The 14,814-nt window shown below is 53.0% G+C and overlaps 1 protein-coding gene across 1 annotated transcript in view; it reads left to right on the top strand.

The window, feature by feature from the left end:
- Window positions 1-6,774: 6,774 nt before the first annotated feature.
- Window positions 6,775-14,814, top strand: part of SCARA5 (scavenger receptor class A member 5) — a 92,319-nt gene continuing 84,279 nt past the window's right edge. Inside the window, exon 1 of the mRNA XM_040966109.1 lies at window positions 6,775-6,886. Within this exon, the coding sequence (XP_040822043.1) occupies window positions 6,775-6,886 (112 nt within the window). The remainder of the gene's footprint in view (window positions 6,887-14,814) is intronic.

Here is a 14,814-nt window from a genome sequence, read left to right on the forward strand (position 1 = left end):
AGACCCCACAGAGCCAAGCCATCACTGGTGCCATGCCCACCTTCCAGAAGGGAGAGCCCCATGAGCCTCTTTTCCTTATAAAGTTAGTGTGCTCAGTATCTTGTTGTGATGAAGAATGGGCTAAAACACATTATCATGGAATAGATTTCAGCAAACAAACAAACAAAAAACAACCCAGAGACTAAAGTGCTGCTGCATACGATGATAGGACCTAATCTTGTCCCAGCTTTGCCTAGGACAACTGGGTTTAGACAATTGGCAGCTTTGCAGTTGAAGGGGCCTGTGGGTCTCTTAGTTGGGGCGTGCACCCTCCGTGTCTGAGCTTCAGTGATCCATCCTCCTGGCTCAGCCACAGCTCTGGTGGTTGGGAAGCCACCGATCCAGGCGCTGGCATCCAGGAAGCGTGTCTTGCCTGTCCTCACAGGGTGGAGGAGGAAGGGCAGGGGAGGGTGAGTCCCCACTCACACACGTGCTGTGGCCTCCCTTCCCAGCCCTGGGCAGGCACTCAACCCGTGTCAGCAGCCATGCACCCAGGTTCTTGCTGATATCCATGCATCTTCTGTGAAGAGCTCTCAGCGTGCCATTTTGAGCACTTTTCTGACTTTAAAAAAGCATTTGTTTATTTATTTGAAAAGGAAAAGTTACATAGAGAGAAGGGGAGACAGAGAAAGATCTTCCATCTGCTGCTTCACTCCCCAACTGGCAGCAACTGAGCAGGGCCAGGCAGAAGCCAGGAAGCTAGAGTTTCATTTAGCGCCCCCATGTGGGCTTGGGCTTCTGCTGCTGTTCTGTGCCATTAGCAGGGAGCGGAACGGGAAGTGAAGCAGCCGGGACTCAAACCAGTGCTGCGATGGTATCTCAGGCAGTGGCTTAACTTTACATGCTATGGCACTGGCCCGTTTGACTTGTTTTTCTTTTTAATTTTTATTTTTCATGATACCAGAAAGCTTGGTGGATTGATTGTGACAGGAACTTTGGTTTTCATGACAGATGCTTCAGAGAAGCAGGTAAACAGTTAGACCCTTGTGTCAGGCGGCCTGTGGTGCCTTTGCGGCTCACGCGCTCACACCGATGGGCTGAGGGACCTTGGATGACTTCCTCCATCCACGCCTGTGAGGTGGGCACAGCCGCAGTGGGCACTGCCCAGTGGGGCTGCGGTGCTGTCAGCCTTCCCTGGGCCTGGGTTCCATGTCGGAGGATCCTGCTGGCCCCAGAGAGTGCGCTGTGGGGGGAGGCCTACAGTGGCTGCCCAGTGGGACCTGAGACCCATCCCCGCTGGATGCCAGGGACGACAGGACAGGTCCAAAGACCATAAGAAAAATCACTTAGGATTGCTAGGCACATAGGTTTTACTCCAAAACATGTTCTACTTTTTTTTTCTTGCTCCTCCTCCTTTCCCACTCATTATTATGATAATTATATAATTACTGGGGCTGTGTCCTGGTGAGCAGGGGCAGTGACTGAAAATGACTAAGTCATTTCTGAGCCAGTTGTGGGCTGGCAGCAGAGTCCCGGGGAGAGCTGAGCCTTGGCAGACCCTTCTCCTGCACGAAGCCTGACCCTGAAGCGCTGGGGCTCAGCTGCACCCAGCAAGTGGGGGCCTACACAGGGGTCTTGCCTTGCGGGTGCCACCTCCAGAGGCCATCCATGGCCCAGGCCATGTCCCTCCTGGCTGGCTCACGTTCCAGGGGGAGTTTTCCTGAGATCTGCTTCTTGTCACTACCTCAGTCTAAGTGGTCCTTTAACTTTTGGTTAGGTCTCCTCTGCTGTCGAAGCATCGACTACTACTGATTTGTGACAGGGAGAGAGCAGGGGCAGGAGTGTGGTACACACACAGGGACAAAGTCAATGGGAGTGCTTATGGGTTAGGTCACCCCCCAGGTGCCTGCAGTGGCTGGGACATGAGAACTCCCAAGTTCCCTCCTGGGTGGTAGGGTCCCGGACGCTTGAGCTATCCCCCTTTCCCTCCCAGGCCATGTGTTAGCACAAAGCTGGAGTCGGATAGAATGGGGGATCCAACCGAGGTACAGGGGATACAGCTCTCTAAATTGGAGCCCTAGCTACAAGGCAGAATTGGTCGTGCTTGGATTGACAGGCGTTCACCAGCTAGGCGGACTCAGGGTGCTTTGCTCTGGGAAGTTCCTTCAGAATGTCTGGATGTCTCCAGTGTGGTTCAGTCAGTGCCTGTTAGCGGGGGTGGATGTGACTTCGGGGCAATATATAAAGTGATTCCAGGCCAACCAATGCCTACTTAGTCCTATAAATAAATTTATAAGATTGGTTTTCTTGTACAGCTCCTGAAATCAAGTCTAGCTGCTATTCCTCCAGCAGCATTCCAAAAAAATATTTTTTTAGCAAGGGCCTTTAGAACTGTCACTGGAGTCCCAAAGCCAAAGCTGATCTTTGCATGGGAGATGTAATGCTAATATTGACCACAAGAGGGGGGCCGTGTTCCAGACCCCAGCGCTATTGCCTCTGCAATTGCTCCAACAGCTTTTCATAAAGACTGCTGGCGGGAGCAGCTGCAGTTCACATCTCAGTCAGTATTTAGCACAGCTCTGAGTTGCTCCACGGAACCTTGCCGTCTGCTGCCTGAGGCTGACCAAGACCTCCACAACAAGGAGTCCCCGGCGCAGAAATCAACCTGGCCGCAGGATCCAATTTTTCCTCCCGACCTGGTCATCTTGCAGAAGTGACAACCCCCTTGGGATTTGTCCTGGGACGAGTCACTGGGTACCCCTGCAGCCTCCTTCTATGACTTCTCTTGGATCTGGCTAGTCGTGGGGACGAGCTGTGAGGGGCTGCCTGGATCGCAGTATAGGGGGCAGCCTGCTCTCTCCGACCACCATGGCGAAGGCTAGGAACTGAGGGCAGGGGTTTCTGCAAGTTTCAACAAGGGTCCCTCAGGTGAGTCTTAGCCCTGGCTTTGTCCTTGCACCTGCCTGTCTGGGGTGTGGCATCCCAGGGCAGTTGGAGGAGCCCGGGACATGCTGAGTGGAGCGGAGTACTTCAGGTGTGTGTATGTGTGTGTGTCTGCAGGTAGGGCTGAGGCACGCGCTGCAGGTGGAAAGATCGCAGCTGGCTGAGCCACAGTCATTGGCAGGGCCCTCATGCAGTGCCTGGGCTGGAGGATGTGAGGATATGTTTGGGTGCCGGAGAGAAACTGTTGCCTTGGTGGTAACTCTGCCTGCTCTGTGCATTGGCTTAGGAGCCCACTCAGGAAGTTGGTGTTACTGCTGCCCACCCTTGCTAGTGTGCAGGGTGCCCACACATGCCCAAGGGCAGGGTGTCTGACGTCAAGGAGGAACTGTTTGTGGGCATGTGCACCTCTCCACTTTGGGGTATGCAGATGGAAGAGGAAAGGGTTGAAGAGCTACTAAGCGATGCTCCCCTGGGGCCACATTCATGGCGACATCTCCTGGGTGCTGATGAGTTTAAAACTGAGTGATGCCAGGAGAAGCTGCCAGCCCCAGAAAGCTCAAGATCCCTCTGTAGAGCAGCAGGTGAGGTTGGTGCCAGCGCTCGGGCAGGAAGAAGTGATCGCATCCCTCTGCTGCCCAGGCAGGGACTTGGAGAGTCGGGGTCCAGGTTTCAGCTCGTGACTGGTTCTTCCTGCCTGCCAAGGGACTCCCCACGCTCCCCCTGCCCATCCCTGTCTCCTGGAAAAACCTTGTTTCTGGGAATGGCTGGGCAAGAAGGTGAGAAGATGCTGGGGGTGTTGGTACCTCTCCTGAGTGGCCTTGTGACAAGGCCCTTCTGTACTCCTGTGTTTTCTTACCCATGTGCACAGGTCCCCCAGGGGCTGGCACACAAGGACCTTCCCATCTTAGGGGTGGTGTCCTGAGACTGAATGAGGTGTATGGACTGGAGCAAGTTCCCCAAGTTAGGAAACATGCAGAACCAGCTTGGGAACTCTCATCCTCTTAGCTCCCTGTTCCCCACAAGCCTGCATAAGCCACCTCCTGGTTGAGAAGAGGAGGGAAGTGGGAGGGAGGTTAGGGGTTTGATGGGGGTGGGGACTTGCAGCTCAAAGATACAGAATCTGGAAGTAGAACTATCACTGACCTCTCACCTGTCCCTTAAAGCATCTTAGGTAAAATTGCTGGGCCGAGGGTAAGGGCTGGGAAGGGAATCTCAGCTTTAATTGGTCAATCAGGTATCCCTCCCTGTGCACAGGATCGCCTCGCTCTCCCCGCATCCCCAATCACCGTGGCCTTCACACCCTGGCCACAGTCCCTTGTCCCTTCCTCAGATCCCTTCCTTCACCTTGGACCCCTACCTGCTGGGGAATGTAGGGTGGCCCTACAAGGGGTGACACATCTTGGGCCAAGCAATTCTATGCCCAAGCCAGTTTTATGGGCAGGGGAGCCCCTGGCCAGTGCCTGGTCCTGCTCTGATATCTTGCCGTCCTTGTTTCTTGAGTCTTGGTGGTTTCTCTTTCCAGTGGGAATGATAGGATACCAGGCCACCCCCTTCCACAGTGCTGCTTGGTGGTGCTTACTGGGAGACCCTAGAGGAGAGACATTGGGCCCTACAGGGCGTGTGTGTGCATAGCAGCCATTGATGCTGCAGTTGCCACAGTGGACAGTCAGCTGTGTCTTGACTGAGAGCCTGCAAGTGGCCTACAGGGGATGATGACACCTATATGACCCGAGGGTCTGAACGCCTGGCCCGACTCTCTAAGAAAGACGGAGAGCCTCAAACAGAACCCAAGCAGGCAGGACAGGCTCCAGTTTCCTTTCCAAGCAGCGTCCTAGGCTGAGCGCTTCCAAAGCCCTCTCACATCTGGCTGTGCTCTCGGCCCCAGGCCCTCTCCCCAGTGGGCTCCTGCTCCCACCAGCTGTGGGGTGTGGAGCAGGCAGAGGAGGGGCAGCTTGCAGGCACATGCATTCCTGGCTCCTGAAGCTATCCAGAGCAGGAAGGTGGGGGATTGTCAAGGGGGCTCCCTTCCCCCACACCACAGGGCAGCACTCAGCGGGCCTTGGATGTCCCTTGGGTGTCAGTAGAGTAAGGGTTATCACAGGCAGAAGCAATACTGGCCTTCTGCTGTGTGGCTTGCTAGGAGCAGCGCCAAAGGGAGGGGAGCCCACACAGAGATGGGGGGAAATGAGGGAGGGTCCCTTGCAGCCTGCCGGGGACGGAGCTGGAGGCCCTCCCTGGGTGGAGGACCTGGGCTGAAAGCTGTATTGGGAGAAGTGCAGACCAGAGACTGCTGTGGCGCCGAGAGCCTGGCTGGGAGGTGTTTGGGCAGGGAGCAGAGATCCTGGCTGCACTGTGGACCACCCCCGCCTCTGTCACTCCCATAGGGACCCGGAATGCTGTGAGTGTGAGTGAGTGAGTGAGTGAGTGAGCAAGTGTGTGCGAGGGAGCCTCAGCAAGTTCTTGCATATTATGAAAACAACATGGATTTAAACTTTTTTGCACCACAACGTACTCATCTTTTTGTTGCATTTTTCCTCTGAATGTCTTAAAACACCCGTGTGTGTGTGTGTGACACACGTAGTCTTATTACTTAAAGAAGTGAAAGCAAAAGCCCTAAGTTCTTGCAAGGAAAGTTGGACAACTGGTCAGTTCCAGCTGCTGCATAGCCCTAAACTCAGAGGTCTGTGGGTCAAGTCAAGTCAGGAGAAGGAGGCGGTTGGGATTTGTGGTTTGCTCAGGCTGGCAGGACGTTTGAGACAGCCCTCCTGCCACAGCCTCCCTTCCCACCCTGCCTCTGAGCCCTTCAACCAATGGGTTTTGTCCACCTTCCTGCCACCTGCAGGGTGCCCCATCATTGAAACCTGGGTGTTTTTGGTTGGATATCCAGACAATTAAGAAAGAACATCAGAAATGAAAGAACTGATGGCTGGAACTGAGTGAAAGTATGGAGTGATTTGTAACATCTGAGCATGTGTGTAAGATCAGGTTTTTTTATGTCAATGAACACACTGACTTAGAGATGAGAGTTGTCTTGTGATATCAAAAGTACAAATGTAACCTGAGAAGTCCAGAGAACCCACCCATGAGAGGACACTTAGGCCCCACCTGCCCGTCTAGCCTGAGTCCCACACTCCATCACCCTTTGAAAGCTGTAGCATCTCCAGTTGCAGCCTTCACTCTGTTCACATGCTCACTGAAGTGTATGGGGCCATTTCTCTGGCAACAGGATCTGTCTGGGTCTTTGGGTTCATTCCTGGAATCCTGTGGGGTGAGCCCGAGCACCCTGTGGGTCAGTATCATGCCAATGCTGGCTCCAACCCTCCCCTGGCCTGAGGCTGCTCAGTCCTGGAGCATCTCTAGGACCCCTAGGGCTTCCGTGAGCGGTGACTCCTCGCTAAGGTCTCACCAGGCTACACCTGTGTTGGCTGGTGGCCTTGCACCCTGATCTCCACACCCCAGTTGTACCTGGTTTCCTTCATTTTCAATCAAGAGAAGGCCAGGTCTCTCTGATGTGCCCAGGGTGCTGGGGGCTTCTGAGAATGCTTCCTAGTTACCTTTGGGGTCAGCTGAGTTGGCTGTTAGACCACTCCCTGTGGTGCCCTGTCCCCAGTTCACAGCTCCAAGAGTTAGTGAAAGAAAGTGACAGAGCCCACCGTCAGGTCCACAGGGGTGTCAAAGACCTGGAGGATGAGGAGTGGCTGGGGGTGTGGAGAGACCCCAGGGCACAAGTTCGGGGACACAGCAGTGGGCACCTTGTTCTAGCCTTGCCTTCCACTTCTACCTGCAGTTGACTCTCTCTGTCTCTCTCTTCCCTCCCTCTCCTCTTGCCACCTCTGCCACTTGTAGGACGTAATGGAAAACAAAGGCATGTACCTGCACACCGTGAGTGACCGGGACACCGGTTCCATCTTCGAGGAGCCCTTTGATGGCAGGAGCCTGTCTAAGCTAAACCTGTGCGAGGATGGTGAGTGCTTCTACACTGGATCTTAGCCAATTGCAAGTGATGGTGGTGAGTGCTTCTGATGCTGCCCTTGGGGTGAGGAAGGAGCTGCTTCCCACCACCTGCAACCTTGGTATCAATCCTAGGGTTGAACTTCATGCTTGGAAAGGTCTGTTTGATTTTTCACTCATTCATCATGACACACCTGTGTGATGAGCAAGATGTGGGCCCATTTCACAGAAGAGCTTGTCTAGTTGAGTCTGAGAACAGTATGAGGGAATCCACAGCTCATGAATCAAAAAGATGTTCTAGCCCCAAGTCTGCTGATGGCTTAGGGCAGCTGTTTGGTCATTGTGAGGGCAAGGTGGAGTCAGACAAGATTGAACCAGTTATCCTAGACCAACCTTTTCAGGTGCAAAGCTTCCAGTCTACTTCCAGCCTACACTGGTCTGGGGTGAGTAGCCAGGAGGGAAACACACAGCTTCCCTGGGGTGTATTGCCGAGCGGTCCTCCAGCCAGCAACCCCAAGGCTCTGCATCTTGGGGCTGGTGAGTGGCTGCAACTCTGAACCCAACTGATGCACACTTGGCTCCAGTGGTGCCCAGAGCACCTTGCCTGCAGCCTGACCCTGGGCACCCAGCACAGGCAGATGCTCAGCAAGTGTGTGACACTCAGCAGATGCTCAGAAAATGTATGTTGCGTCACAGCATGTGGGGGGAGAGGATGGTGTCACTCCCACAGGCAGGAGGGACATGAGGAAGCTGACAGGCAGGTCTTCGAAGACCAACAACCTTAACGTTTATGTGTGCTTATTTGTTGGACAGGCAAAATTAGAGAGCAGGATGGGGCTGGACAGAGAGAGATTGGTTTTCCAACTGATGTTTCATTCCCAGAAAGGCCACAACAAGCTGGGCATGGGCCAAGCAGCCTGGCATTCCATCCAGATCCCTTCAGCTCTTTCTTCAGCCTGGCTCCTCCCTGAGGCCTTGCTGTCCACCGTGATTCCTTTTTCTCCACTTTCCTTGCCCACTTCTGCCAGGCTGTTTCCCACCCCAATGATGCACAGAGCCCATCATCACTTACTGGGTTTGCCTTGGGTGGTGTGTTCCCTTGTGCCAGGAGCCAGGCTGGATGAGGGTGGGCACCCATGCTGGTTAACCGAGTCGTGTGCCACAGGTGGTAAGTACTGATTGAAGGAACAGAGGCTTCCTTGAAATCTGAAGGCAACAAAACCAAGTCTCATTTCCAGGTTCTCTGGGTCTCCTTCGCTTTTGGTCCCTAGTTGCTGGGTTGGGGGAGGGCGTTGCTGAGGTGAAACCTATCGCCTAATTACTGCCTGCATTCCCTGCTTTCCCCACTTCTCTTTCATGTCTGGGAACAAAGTGGTGAACTTGGACTTGGGAGATTCCTAGCCAAGTTTGATCTGTTTCCAAAGGAGTTTGCTGCTTCTTTGATTCTAGAGAGTTTTACAGGAGAGGGAGAGTAAGAAGGGAGGGGCCTGGCCATGGGCAAGGGGCAGAAGGTGAAGGTCGGAGGGAGATGGGATTGGGGACCACCCAGCGAGCCTTTGATAAGTAAGATTGGTGACATACAGGCTGGGGAGGAACTCTCAGTTCCTTAGAAGTGTCCTTGGGTGAGATGGAAGAAGAGGGGCAGAGATACTGTCGTTTCCCCCTGGTGGTGGCTGGTCCTGGAGAGATTGACATCAGGGGAGCAAATGTGCAACAAGAGAAGGCCAAATACTTAGGATGAGATTAGGACTTTGATGCAGGTGTCATGTGAGTGTGCAGGCAGTGCCCGGCACAGCCTTTCCAACCAATGCAGGTTGGGAGGCTGAATCTTGGGCCTTGCCTGTGACCCTCCATGGGAATCCATGGGGTCTGCCTGTGCCTTACTGCCTCTGGGCTCTTGTGCCCTCCTCATGGGTTTCACTCTTTGTCCCCATCCCATCCTATCTCACAACATCCATCCATCCCCTGAAGCCCTAGTTCCCAGGAGCTACAAGTCCAAATTCTAGAATGCTCCTCCATGGTCTTTCTTGGCGGGGGGGATCTGGCCTACTTGGCTGTGGCCATGATGCTGGACTGCGAGGTTGTTTGTCCTTCTTGGTAGTAATAAAGATGTGAGCTGTTGAGAAGGTGCCTTGCTGTGCTTTGAATCCTCTGGGGGCCTTGTGCTTGGCAGGTGCTCAGGACAACCATGACAGCTGGCAAGGGACTTGCCCAAGGCTGCTCAAGCAGTGACAAGAGCTGCCAGCAGGTCATCTTCCCTGAAGGAACCAATCAGGAAGGAGACCCCGGGTGGTGAGTGGGAGTTCAAACATGGACTCTGCCTCTTGTCTGACAGAGCTGTGTTCAAGACAGCTGGCCAGCATACTCTCCAGCCACCACAAGCCATGTGCTAGAGACAAGTTCATGGGAAGACACTCAGCCAGCAAGCATTTATGTCTCCCCAGGACACCTGCCTTTCCATGGTTAACCAACCCCCCCCCCCATACAACATATACAACCAGAATACTGGAGCAAAGGACATAAAGGGTATAGGAATCACATGAGATAGTGCTACTGTGGGGGCAAGCTCTTATTTGATGGGTGTGGGCAGAGAGAGATCATGCAGCAGCCAGAGGTGGGAGGTGGCACTGGGAAAAGCTCTCTCCTTTCTTTGGGGCCCATGCTGTCTTCACTCCTCTCCTGTGTCATTTTCAAGGTGACAAGGTGCTGGGAGGGCTTGTCAGTCCCTTGGCTCCTCTGTCCTCCCCCTCAGAAGGCACCTTGCCCAACTCTGGTGTGCTTCGGCACCAGCTCATCCCCTGTCCCTGATGCCAGCAGGCCCATCCCTGCTCTGAGTGCTTGACTGAGTCATCTCCTGGGATCCTGCCTCAGTGGCCTGGGAGGATCTCAGCCAGCACGTTTGTTATCTGCCCCCTCCTGAGCAGGATCAAGTCAGGGCCAGCTCCCCCTGCCCTTACCCCTTTTCTCTCTCTCTCCTGTTCCACCTTCTCCCTCCTCTCTCTATCACCTTCCGTTTCCCTGCCTTTGCTTTATGCCCGTACAGCCGGGAGTCTAACCGCGCCTGACGCTAGGAGGTGGTGGAGGTAGAGCCATGGGAGTGGGTGGGTGGAGGCCCGCTGGGGCCTGGCTTCTCTGCAGTGCTTTGTAGGACTGGAGAGGGGTGTTAATGTCAGAAAAACATCACAGCCCTACTGGCCCTGTGGCCCCAGTCCCACCAGTACACACGTGGCGTCATCTGTGGCTGCAAATGGGAGGCTGGTGGAGGTAATGAGTTGCACATGCTGCTGGCGGCAGCTGGACGCCTGTAGCCTGGCCGCTTGCTGGGTGCGGGGCTCCCCATTCCTGTGCTCCTTCCCCATAAAATGAGATGATTCTCCTAGGGGAACCCTATATCCACCTTCTCATCCATCAAACCTCCCTGGTTCAGCTGGTGGGCTGAGGGATGTTGGGCAGCTGCCCGAGCATGGAAATAGATTTCTGGGAGGGTCTTGGCTGGGGCCTCTCGAGGGGTCACCACCCTCCACAGGTTGGAGCTTCCAAGCCCTAGTGCAGGGGACAAGCAGGAATATTAACTCCTTCAGTATTGCAGCACAGCCAGGGACTTGTCCTGGCTAAGGCAGAGCAGGAAGCCAAGTAATGCCAGATAAGCCTTGGAATACTGGGATTCCTGGTCTCTCTTGCCAGGAGACCAACCTTCAGGGATGGGAGCACTCATATGGTGTGATGTAAGGATGCTGGGTGTGCCCGTTTGTCAAGCTTAGGCTTGAGTTCATGGGCTGTCCAAGTCTACCTCCTGGACCACAAGCAGAAACCTCTGCTGGCTCTCTGCTCCTGCCTTCCCTCTCTTCCTCTGCCTCCTTGGGTGTGGCTGCTGGGACCAGGGTAGAGTAAGAGAAATAGGGGCAGCAGCAGTATAGGGTTTTGCAATGGGACTGGTGTGCATGTGGCTTGAAGGCCCCAAGGACACAGCTATGCAAACAGAGTGTACAAATAGAAGTCCAAGAGGGCCCTGCAGGCTCCTGGGGGAGTAGGAAGGCCTGCAGGAACAGACACTGGAGGGGATCTGGATGGAAGGAGGAGCTGGCTTGTGTGTTGCCAAGGGCAGGGAAAGGCTGTCCCAGTTTCCCAGAGAGCAGGGTGGCCCAGGCTGGGGTAGTGCAGCAGTAGGAGGTAGGGGCGCTCTTTCCTTGAATTCTGCTGGTTTTGGCACTGATCTGTTAGACCGTTTGACCTCTAAATCAGCCCACTTTCCCACCCAGTTACTTAGGTGGGCAAAGAGCCTCAGTAATCAGGGTCACAGAGAGGGGCGGGAGTCAGGACTCACTATGCCACCTTCACTCTCTTAATGACACTAACGTAAAAACCAAGGGAGGGTTCCTGTGGTACCCAGGGGAGTTTGGATCTCTGGAGGTACCAGGGCACCTGTGCAAGGGTTTCCAAGCAAACAAAGGCTGAGAGATGGCTAGGGTTTCAGAACAGGTGATTGAGCTGCAGCAGCAATCAAGCTGTTTTCAGGGGGAAGATCACAGATACCTGCAAAATTGTCCTAGTAGAGTGGTGCAGAAGGTTCTAGAGTGTCATGGATTTACATCAAACTTGAAAGATCACAGATACTCTGTCTTCAAGGTGCTCAGCTGTGAACCTGGAAAAAATAATCAGGTGAAGTCCTGTTAGAATGCCCTGGGTGAGGAGGAAGTGATATCTTTGGTGAAGAGAAATGACTCCACTGCTTGGTGGGTTCTGAGGTGCTGGGAAGAGGTCCAGAACAGAAGTCATGCTGAGAGGTCTGGGAGAGCAGCAGAACAGGCTGTGCAGGAGCAGGTGAGAGGACGTCAGAGGTGTGTGGGGCATGTGCAGAAGAGGAAGGGGCCGAGTGCTCCAGGTCAAGTTGGAAGAGCCCTGAGCACTGGCTAGTCCTGTTGGAGGACCTGGGTGACCTGGTGTTAACTGTGATAGGGCTGTGGTGACAGGACACCAAGACTGTGTAACAGGCTTTAACAACATAGTTGTTTTCTCACTGTCCCAGAGGCGGGGTGACCAGGAGCAGGGTATAGGTAGAGTTCCTTCCTCTTTTTGTGGAAGTTTATTTTTTAAAGTTGAGATTCAGAATCCCTTTTACACACACTGATATATTTGCCATCCTTGGTTTCACTTTCCAAATGCTCGCAGGACTTGGAGCTGGGCCAGGCCAAAGCCAGGAGCCAGAAACTCAATCCAGGTCTCCCTAATGGGCTTAGGGTTAGGGTTAACCTTTGACTGGGGAGAAGAGAGAATAGCAAGAGATGGATTGGGGAAAAAGGGGTGTGTGATTCTTTTCAGAAGTCTTGTGTAAGAAGACAAAAGGGAGCAGAAAGGAGAGGTCAACAGAGGTTTTGTTTTATGTCTTAAGATGGAAGCTATAGCAGTGCAGTTCATGCTGACAGAGTGGTGAAGGCTAGAGGACTGCGCTGGACAAGCAGAATTGATCAAGTTACCACCTTGAGCCACTCAGAGGAGATGCATTGTTAAGTCCAGCCAGAGGTATTGACCTTCAACTAGGAGCAAAGGGGAGGCCAAGAGGGTGGCAGGTGCAGCTGGTGACTGCCTTGGGGTAGGAGCTTGGGGAAGTGCTCTCCTCATTGCCTCTGTTCTCTCTGTCATCTGGGAAGAAAATGAGAAGGCAGGAGGAACTGTGAGACAGTGTCCAGCAAAGGGACAGAATGAAGAGACCAGGACAAGAGGACAAGTCCTCTGGGTCCTGGGTTTAAATGAGTCTGTTTGCATGTGGCAGGAGGCAACAGGAGCTGGGAGTTCACCCCATGGTGGTGTGGCCATGGAACAGATTCTTGGCATTCAGTGTTTTGAGGTGGAGCTCTTCCGGGTCGTGACGTAGCTAGGGTGGGGCCGTGGGAATAAATGGCTAAGCACTCAGACAGATGGAATGCATTATCCTAAGAGGTACTGCTGGCAGGAAAGTGATATAAGTTCCACTGACTTTGGACACAAGCATAATAACAGGGTCTTAAATGGCTTCTGAGGGACACTAAGCAACGTTAGGTTAGAGAATGTTCTGTCACCCCAACCTGGACTCCCTCTTCCTCTCCCCTACCCTCACCCCAGAGCTGTCTGACCTACAGTCTAGTGTCACATGGCATAACTCAGCTGCAGGCTTACATATAAGCACACCCACAAGGAGTGGCTCTGACGGTGTTATATTGGCTTGACTCCACTCTCAAGACTTGCTTGTGACTTAATGTCAAGGCCTTCTGGGACCCAGGATGGCCCAGCCTTCAGCATGGTGTCCATAAGCCTGTCAATCCCTCTGTCTCTGTTGCAGGCCTGCCTCACCTTCCTTATTCTGTAGCTGGAGTTTTAGTCCAAGGTAAGATAGCCTGAGATGATTGGAGTGGGTGGTAGCTGGGGCAGTAATCTTGTCACTATGAAGTCTGTGTTGAGACCCTGTTAAGGAGGCTCTCCTTACCCCTGGGGTCCTCTTTGGATGGAGGTGGTTTTCATCATTCCAGGGTCACCTTGGTGGACACAGGGAACCTCATAGGTGGAGGAGGGACTGGGTAAGTAGGAAATGCTGGAGGCCTGGAGGGGAACCCATGGCAGCAGTGAGATAGAGAGGGACAGATTGAGGACTAAGGGGAATGAAGAAATGAAGAGTCCTCTCAGCTTGAAGGAGCCATCACAATTCATAGGCCTACCTGCACTCCTTGTGTGTTAACAGAAATGCTTCATTCTTGACAATCTCTCTCTTTGCAAATTGATGTTGTAATTTTCCCATGAGTCAAAGTAAGGGTGGCCCTATCCCCTTGCTAGTGGGTTTTATCCTGGCATCCTCACTCCTCATCTTGTTTGGGTCTCATAGTACTCTGCCAGTTCTTGGAATACCATTTCTTCCCTCTGAAGTTATGCCCACTTCCCAATCTAGACTCCAGAGAGTTTATTAAAATGTGAATGCCCTTGTGAATGCCTTGTTTACAGTTAAGATGTCCTGGTCTTACACAAGAATGCCTGGCTTCAATTCCTAAACCCAGCTCCTGACTCCAAATTCCTAACCAGGCAGACCCTAAGAGGTAGTGATGATGGTCAAGGTCACTGTGTCCCTGCCACCTTCCTGGAAAGCCTGAATTGAATTCCTCGCTCCTGGATTTAGTCTTGGCCAACCCTCCATCATCTTAGGCATTTGGGGAGTGAAGCAAAGGAGGGGAGCTCTTTAGCTCTTAAATTAAAATGATTAAAATTAGTATCTTCAATATTTTAAATATTTCTAGGCATCCAGCAGGAATGATGCTAACACAGATGTGTATCAGGGATCCTTGTAGCCAGCTGATTGAAGACACGAGGAGCCCTGTCTCATCAGTCAGTGAATGTGAGCAGGGTGTGTCTGCTTGCTCAGCACTATGGGACGTGTCTGGTGGCCTTGGCTTAGAGGGTGTGCTCTTTCTCCCACTCTTCTGTGAACGGCTGTCTAAGAAAGGAGTCAGGTTTTGTGGATATGAAAATTGTTTTTCTAGTTCTACAAAAGTTTTTGAAGCTCCACTGTCTTTATGGTAACTATTATAGGTCCTAGATTCTAGGTCAAGAGGAATCTTTCCTGGGGGAGAGGGGACACAAAGCTCCATCACCAAAGAAAACCTCAGCAGCAGAGCATCGCCCAGGCACAAAGATGAGCAAGTAGCCAAGAGGAGAACATTCTCAATCTCAGGTTCTCTGGTTCCAGTTCCTGCCTAGAAAAAAATCAGAAGAGACAAAGCCAGAAGCCAGAGAGCTGCCCTGGGTGTGCCTGGAGCAGCACAGCTCTCTAGGATTTGCCAGTCACCGGTCTTGGGTCTGGCGGCCTTAAGGAACAGTAACTGTCTGTTCTATGAAGAACATAAATGGGCAGTGTGGAGACAGACTCCGGAAGTCCACTCTCTTAACCCCTCACCCTGCTCGTAAAGTGGTTGCTCAAAG

Source organism: Ochotona curzoniae, unplaced genomic scaffold (genome assembly GCF_017591425.1).
Source record: "Ochotona curzoniae isolate NIBS_2020 unplaced genomic scaffold, NIBS_Ocur_1.0 scaffold_4505, whole genome shotgun sequence".
Lineage (NCBI taxonomy): Eukaryota > Metazoa > Chordata > Mammalia > Lagomorpha > Ochotonidae > Ochotona > Ochotona curzoniae.